The sequence below is a fragment of the Medicago truncatula genome, chromosome 2 (genome assembly GCF_003473485.1).
Source record: "Medicago truncatula cultivar Jemalong A17 chromosome 2, MtrunA17r5.0-ANR, whole genome shotgun sequence".
Classification (NCBI taxonomy): domain Eukaryota; kingdom Viridiplantae; phylum Streptophyta; class Magnoliopsida; order Fabales; family Fabaceae; genus Medicago; species Medicago truncatula.
The window spans coordinates 2,932,436-2,941,704 of NC_053043.1; the positions used below are offsets into that span (position 1 = coordinate 2,932,436).

Here is a 9,269-nt window from a genome sequence, read left to right on the forward strand (position 1 = left end):
TTTTTAATCAAAAGATGGAAAAGCAAACATTAAACAAAACAAAGCATACACTGAATTGAATCAGTTGCACCTCCCCAAAGTATAGTAGTCTAGTAAACAGCTAGCAACTACCGTGTTTCCTGAACTTGTTCCCCAACATTCCCTGCATTAGCACCTAGACCCACAACTATACACTGTATGTGTAACTCGGTGAGAAACAATACAACCGCACTTATTCCTAACTCTTGGTTTAGGTTCATTTATATTTCCCCAACATGACTTGTCAATTTCTATATATCTTCAAGCACTTTGTTCTCCTTTGTGGCAACTGATACGGAGAATTAACACATGCAATAATTATCAGAATTGATTGATATGAACATTAATTAGTTGCTTGCTTTTATTTTCAAGTTCGAAAGTGGCCCCACATGCAGTAAATAAATGCATTGCATGGATTTGTGTGAAAATATAATAGCTGCACAATTTCAGTACAAGCATGATGATGAAAATAGTTAAGTGTGTTTACATAGAATCAGATGAACAACATCTTAAATGTATATATAAGCAAACATTTCTATTATTCCTTTTTCTAGCAATTGGTGCAGTTTGATGCTCTAGGTACTTCAGTTTTGAAATTCCATGTTATCTATTGTGTCTGTAATTAAGGAGTAGTACGTAAATATGCATGCATCATATAACAATATGAAAGAATCCCTCAATGTATGCAAGCGATTTTGTGTTTACGCCATACAAGAAACATAAAGAATTTTTGCAACCAAATGACTCTGGCCTGGTTGACACTCATTTGGTAGTGAGTGTTGAGAAAACTAACACAAACAGATATCCATAGTTGTTCCACTTGGCAATAACAATCTCTGGTCAATTTAAGGGATAGTACATGTTATCAGCTGAAATGTAATAGCAACAAATTAATATTGAATTATTAAAAAATACTTAAGAAAGAGAAAAATCATAAGAGAGTAACTGCATGTGGCTGCTGCAAGTGTATGCTGGCCAGGCTGGAAATCTTTGTATTCAACATAAGGTCTTCCATGAAAACCCATATCGCCCTGTGCAATGCTTGGCCTGTATTGGCTACCCAAAACAGCATTTCCATAAGTCCTGATATCACATGTAGAAACGGCATTATAAGTTTGACTGTAACCAGCATTCCCTCCAGGAAAATGAGATGCTTCGTTGTTGGAATAAAGTCCACGAGGAGAGGGTGACCTAACCTTCCAGCATATCAAGGGTGTCTATGTATCATTACTCATTGTCAGGATTTATAAACAGACTGCAAGGTAGGAAAAAAACAACAACTGTGAGTAGATATAAACCTTTCAAACTTCCTTGATTTGGCAATGCAGTTGACGGGCTGTTATTGGGTAGAGATGGAATATCTTGCTTCATCTGATCCAAATATTTCTGAGATTCATCTCGGTTCAGTTCTACAAACAAAACCTTGAAATACAAAACCAAGAGTTTTAATTAATATCGTAGGATTGACAGCGAGATCAACAAAAAGCGGAGTATGTCAAATGAATACCATATCAAAATACTCATTTGCATAAGGCATATCCTTGCTTTTAGGTACAACATAATTAGCTGCCATGGCCATAAAATAACACAACAGGTATAAGGCTTTAAGTTAAGAGAAATGATAAACTAAACACCAGCAGATAACAAGTAAATGGAAAAAATACCTATCATTTTACTCAACTCATTAGTTGGAACTTCTTTGCCCATTTCTTTAGATCCTTTTTCATACCGTCTCTTGAGCTCTTCTGGCTTTGGAAACACGACAACAGCAATCTGCAATTGACCACAAATTATATTACCAATTCTATTGTAAATTCATCTTCGAAGCTCCAACAAAGAAATAGATAAATAACTACCTTTTGATAATCGGAAAATGGCCTTAGCTTACACTTGCGTGCAGTTTTGTACACATTCGTCTGGTCAATTATATAATTGTGAGGTACATTAGCCACCATGGGCAAAATTACTTTGAACATTTCATTTGCCTTAGTCTATCAAACGACGAAACCTTTCATTGTAGTTGTTTTTCTGCAACAGTCCGCGAACCTAAATAACAATAGGTTAAGCAAAAACTATTGTTAGAAAAATGATAACCTCAAAGGCACAAAATGGCCGGCGGGTAAACTAACCTTCATCTGTTCAAGAAGTAAGTTTGTGCCAAGCAAAACATAACGCTTTTCCGGGTGATCTTTCATCAATTTTTCAGCCCATGTAGTCTTACCTGATGCCGGTAATCCCACCATCATTATCATCAATTCACAATCTTTTGGATCAGAAAGCAAAGGTCCCATATCCATGTTTCCATCTGCACCAGCCAAGGCCCAAGGTCTAAACCCTTCGGGAGGAACAAGTCCTTGTTCAACACTGAACTGCATCTGAACAATAACATTTTTCAATAGAGCATGCGGAAAAAGTGCAGCCTTCGAAAAACAAGAATCCACCCCTCCAAGACCAATAGCATCGACATCAAATTGAAACGCAGTACCCAACCATTTACCATTCTTACAAAAACCAATAGAACCATGCATATTCATTTTACAGTGTACGCACACTAATGTTTTTTTCCTATCGCATTGTATGTATTTTTTAATAAGTATTTTTTTTAGAGGAATATATAAGATATTATTTTTATTGCAAAGAGAAGTTTTTTGGTGATGTCCGGGGTTCGAACCCCAGACCTTGCATATATTATACATAATTCAGTTGGTATTGCAAAGAGATTGTTATAGAGGATAAGATTTAACAATAATTTTAATATTAAAAATATGATAAAATATTAAATATAATAAGTTGTTAATTTTTTTTAGTGATAAAGATATTATTTTTAATGCAAAAAGATTGTTAAAGAGGATTATAATTTTAAGTAATAGTATAAAAATGATAAAATAGTAAATATGATAAGTTGTTAATTTTTTTTAGAGGGGTAAGATATTATTTTGGCTTAAATGCAATTTTACCCCCTCTATTTTGATTGAATCTGAATTTTACCCCCTCTATTTTAAAATTCGGAATTTTACCCCCTCTAATTTGATTGAATCGGGATTTTGCCTCCCTTATTTTAAAACTCGGAATTTTACCCCCTCTATTTTACGTTTTTCAGAATTTTACCCCCTATTTTAAAATAAAGAACCAAAAAATACTAGAAAAATAAAGAAATGATTAGAAAATATTAATTTGGTAAAAAAATATAAGGAAAACAAGAAAACACAAAAAAAAAAAAAAAAAAACTAAAAAATAGAAAAACAATGAAATTACAAGAAAAAATTCAATTAAGAATACATGAAAAAACTAGTTTGCACCTCTAAATATTTGCTATTTTCATACTAGTTTTTTATTTTATTTTTAGAGATCATACTAGTTTTATGCATTTTTTTCTAGTATTTTTTATTCATTTTTTTTAGTATTTTTTTGGTTTTATGTTTATTTTTTCATTAAAAAACATTTAATACAAATAATTAATTATGTGGATAAAATAGGGGGGGGGGGGGGGGGGGTAAAATTCCGAGTTTTAAAATAGGGGAGGCAAAATCCAGAACCAATAAAAATAGAGGGGGTAAAATTCCGAGTTTTAAAATAGTGGGATAAAATTCAGATTCAATCAAAATAGGAGGGGTAAAATTGCATTTAAGCCTATTATTTTTATTGCAAAGAGATTGTTAAAGAGGATAAGATTTGACTTTTTAATTTTAAGTAATATTATAAAAATGATATAAAAAATAAAATAAAGGCTTTTTTATATGTGTTTAGTCCCTGTAAATAGGGGTCATTTAAAATTTGGTCCCTGAATTTGTTAATCCTAGCATTTTATCACTACAAAATTTATTCATTTAAAATTTGGTCCCTCTCCCCCACTTAATCAGTGTCACGTCACTAATTTCATTATGTGACACTGTTGATTGGTCAAGTCACCTGCTGAGTTAGAAAAATATAGTTTGAATGGACGAAAATACCCCTTTTTATACCAGGCAAGCGTGAAATTACCAAAATACCCCTGAGGTAATCCCCTCAAACCCAGATTCATCATAATCTTCTTCAACATATGCTTCTATCTTCATCGGAGGATCTGCAACAAATGTTCATCCCAATTATCTCCCTCTCCAAATCTATTGAAATTTCAATCACCACCACTTTTTTTACATTGTATGTATTTTTTTTAAGGGTTAATGGTGCTTTACCCCCCTGTAATATAGGTAATTTTTTGTTTTCCCCCTATAAAATATTTTTTTTTATTTACCCTCTTGTAAAAGAAATTGTTAAAGAGGATAAGATTTAACAATAATTTTAAGCAATATTACAAATATGATAAAGTAGTAAATATAATAAGTTGATGATTTTTTTTAGAAGAAAAAGATATTATTTTTATTGCAAAAAATTGTTAAAGAGGATAAGATCTAACTATAATTTTAAGTAATAGTATAAAAATGATAAAATATTAAATATAATAAGTTGTTAATTTTTCTTAGAGGGATAAGATATTATTTTTATTGCAAAGAGATCGTTAAATAGAATAAGATTTAAATATAATTTTAAGTAATATTATAAAAATGATAAATAAAAAAAGTAAATATAATAAGTTGTTAATTTTTTTAGAGGAATAAGATATTATTTTCAATGCAAGGAGATTGTTAAAGAGGATAAGATCTAACTATAATTTTAAGTAATATTATCAAAATGATAAAATAGTAAATATAATAATTTAAATGAATGACATAATTGGAAGAAACATGGGAAATTTTAAGGGACATTTCTAAGTTCAAATATATCACAGTCATGCCGACACATTATCCACGACAATAATCGCTCCCAAGCTCTGTTGTCAACAGCGGCTGCTACCGATGCGGAGTGTTCAAAACCACACTATTGTGTTGCAACGCTTCAAGGAGGAGCGTTTGGGGAAAGCGGGTTTCGCAACCGCTATCTGGTGGAGCAGGGTTGTCCAAAAGCGGATCAAATCGGCCACTTTTTGGGTCGTAGCACAAATACAAAATTGCCCTTCTCTTAAAATCGTTTGGAGGGGCAATTTTGTAACTTTTGAAACCCTAAGTTACTCTTTGTAACACCCTGTTACCCAAAAACAATTATATAACAAATATTCATCAGAGTAGTTCCACAACGGGCATGTTACACGTCATTTCAAAATTTCTTAAATAGAAAATAAAACTATTTAATTAAAACAACTTGATAAAATATGAAAACATAGCAGCGGAATAGTTTTCAAATCAATAACATCGTGAACATCCAACAACAGTTTATGGAACTAAAGGCCTCAACATAAGTCAACAACATTGTTCAAAAGACCATAAAAGGCTCCACATCATAATTCCAAAATTGATACATAAGGAATGAAAACAAATATAACTAAATCTCATCCCGTACGTATCAGAGCCCTAGACAGTTGAGCCACCACTCCTACTAATCTTTATTACCTGCAAGTTACCCATACGAAGGGCAGCATTTTCAAGCAGAAGGGGTGAGATTCACAATCAATAATAATAATATATAATTCATCAAATGCATCTAACAACTTAAACTCCATCAATTAGTAATATTAATTCTTTTAACGACTCCTAAACCATATCACGTACTCATCATATCAACAGTCATAACTCGATATCATAAACAACATCATAACAACATCATTTAACTTCATAATCAACATTTTAATCATAATCATATAACGTCATACTTATAATTCGTATACAACATGACAACTTCATAATCAATGACATAAACCACGTAACAACATCATATTCATAGCTCATATACAACATAACAACATCATTAATTCGTATTAACATTCTCCACCAAGCACCTTATTAACAACTCATGAATAGATGACAACTTAGCAACTATACGTAACATCATCATTCCATAATAATAATTATTCATCAAACATTCCATTAGCAATTCATGAATAAAAGACAACTTATCAACTTAACATAACCATCATCAAGTACATTTAACAACTCATAGATAACATCACATAATCATCATCACAACATTCATAATCATCATCATGTAACATCATAACAACCTCATATTCAACACCATAAACAGTCATCATAACTTCGTAATCATTATCATAAACATCTTCTCATAATAATATAAACGACACAACATAATCATCACATCATAACAATATAAACAATTACATATATTTAACAATAATGTTCTTACTTCTTTACCTTTAGTAACACTTACTAATTCAACCAACAACGACGATAACTACAATTATCCAATATATGTATATATTTATCAACAACATCATCATCATCAATGTGGCAACTACAACCAACAACTAAGACTCATGCATGACATGACAACACCACTAAGACTCCTCAAAATATGCAATTATGCATGTGGTACCAAACAGGACCGAAGCCCTCACCGCTTTTGAATGGTTAAAGCATTCATCAGGACCGAAGCCCTCACCGCTGTGAACAACTAGTGCTCCAGGACATGAGTCCTCTCTGCTGTTTATGCATATGCAATGGACCTACTTGTGTATATCTACATACAACTTGACCATGCATACATACTCCACAACTCTACTAAGACTCCTCTACAATGCATGTGGTACCATATCAGGGCCGGAGCCCTCACCGCTTTTGAATGGTTAAAGCATTCATCAGGACCGAAGCCCTCACCGCTGTGAACAACTAGTGCTCCAGGACATGAGTCCTCTCCGCTGTTTATGCATATGCAATGGACCAACTCGTGTATATCTACATACAACTAGACCATGCATACATTCTCCATATGACTCCAATTTATACAACATGTATGGTTCAATAAATAAATCATACATCACAGCCATCAGCAACAACAACAACCAGCAATTCAACAATCCAGAATAATGCACAATTAAATATAACTATGCCCAAAACAACAACATCAATCATCACCATTCATACAACAACAATCAGCAACGGCAACAACAACTGTGCATAAATAAATATGACTTACTCCACAAATTGGTCAACTTAATGATATTAATAATCAACAACAACAGAGACAGCAACATAAACAACTTGCAACATAGCAACGTTAATAATAACAACTCGAATGATATAAACAAGAATATACATTTTCCACATAATATATATATTTCACATTAACCAACACCAACCAACATTAGCCAACGTCACCTAAATATTAACCAACTTTAATCAAACGTTAACCCACTTTAATTAAACATTAACCAACATATTAACCAACATTTTCCACCACATTAACCAACAGATGCATCTTAATCAATAATAACCAGTAACATGGCAGCACACAAACAATCTCAAGATATAACAACATCAAATGATAATCAACATCTTAAAACATCATATATACATATAACACTTCATCAATCATTGACAATATCGTATTAACAAATATATACATACATATATTAATTCATCAATCATAAACAATTCTTCACTATGACCTACGTGCAGTAATTTGACCATAACTCAAGTTCTATAAATCCTTTTGAAGTCAAACCAACGGCATTAGAAAGCTAACATCCATACCTACAAATTTTGTGTTTACACCTAAGACCAATTCTGTACCAATCAATACCAGTTTTCATTTCAAATTCTGACAAAGTTGTGCTGAAATTCATAAAAATTCACTAAGACCTCCTTGGAGTATTTTCATCATATCTCATAAACCAAAAATAATTTTCACGCTAAACCAGAGTCATTGGAAAGCTAACAAAATTATCTACAACTTTCATGTTTACACCAAAGGGCAATTCAAAACAGAAACGTGTGAAAAAGACGCAAGAACGCGAAATAAGGGATGCTGTCAAAGTGCAGCTCGCGAGGCGAGTAAGTTTACTCGCTGTGGCAAGTTGCGACGAACAACTCTACGGGAACAGACCAGTTTTCAGCCAAAAACCCAATTTTTCATCCACCCAAACCCCAAATTTGATAGGAAACTCAACCTATGTTTATTCTACAATCTGAACATCGATTCTTAACACAATTGCCATGGTTTCTACACTTTTCAATCCAAGATCATACTCCAAAAACCTAACCCCCAATTCCCAATTTCAACTAGAACTATGCTAAACCAAGATTAGAATTATATAACCATTATCATTGAGAGATAGTCTCACCCTTACCTGAGTTCAATTGCACAAACAAAGCTACAGCAAAATCGATCCCCTCTTGCTCTTGTTCTCCCCTTGGCTTGGTTTTCTCTCCCAAAACTTGTTTCACGTAAAACTGCTTCTAACCTTTTCTTATCCTAACTCCCAAAATATAACTCCTCCTTTATTTCATTAAACTCCCCTTAATTCTATTAATTCATAATTAACTCTCCAATCTCCAAAATAATATTAATTCTCATATTATTCTAATTAATATTAAAATAAACTATATAATAAAATAATACACACCACATAATCAACCAATATTATTTAAAATCACATAAATTATATAAATATATCCTAACTCAATAAAAATAATTAAATAATCAAATAATTCAAGGAGGGCGTTACACTCTTCTCCATTAGAAATAAACACAACAGCTGCACAAACACATCTCCTCTCTTCACTTCATCATATTGCAACAACAACTGCAAAGTGCAAACACCTCATCACCAACACAACTCCTTTGTTCTTCATGTTCATTGTACAAGACGTTCACAACTTCATCTCTTTACCTCTTCACCTATTCACCTGTTATCTATTCACCTCTCTTCATTCACAGGTTTTGTTCTTCATGTTGTTTTTCGTTTATTATTTCCCTTCCTGTTTTGTTTTTATTGTTTTCTAATTTTATGTTTTTTTCTATTTCCCCCTTTGTTCTGTTCCAAATCCAATCCAATGACCATTATGAAATAGTTATGATAAGTAGTTCAAAACCATCATCATCTAATGTTGTTGATTCTAATGCACAATATGTTGCTTCCTCTGTTGAGCTATTCAAACCATCCCTTTCTGACATAGGATGGAAGTATAACAGTTTAAGGGACAAGAATAATACGAAAAAAGTCACGTGTGACTATTGTTTGTCGGAGTCTAATGGAGGAATTTCGAGGGCCAAACAACATCAAATGGGAGTGCCATGAAACGTTAAATTAAGCTTGCATAAAGACACCGGAGGAGGTGAAATTGATTTTAAAAGATAATGAAGAAGCTAGATTGGCAAAAGTGAAATCTGTTTCAAATGAGGCTCACGAATATGATGATGAGGCAGCACGACTTCAAGAGATTGGAAGGTTGGTAAGTGGGAAAAGGCCAAGGACTAAA

At 32.7% G+C, this 9,269-nt stretch overlaps 1 protein-coding gene across 1 annotated transcript; it reads right to left on the reverse strand.

The window, feature by feature from the left end:
* Positions 1 to 780: 780 nt before the first annotated feature.
* On the reverse strand, positions 781 to 2,552 carry LOC25485926 (heterogeneous nuclear ribonucleoprotein U-like protein 1). Its single transcript, XM_024776432.1, has 7 exons — positions 2,148 to 2,552; positions 1,875 to 1,934; positions 1,683 to 1,791; positions 1,526 to 1,584; positions 1,300 to 1,440; positions 965 to 1,214; positions 781 to 854 (listed from the first exon to the last, which is right to left on the reverse strand). Exons 1-7 carry the CDS (start codon positions 2,550 to 2,552, stop codon positions 781 to 783), a joined length of 1,098 nt encoding a protein of 365 aa, XP_024632200.1.
* Between the last annotated feature and the right edge of the window lie 6,717 nt (positions 2,553 to 9,269).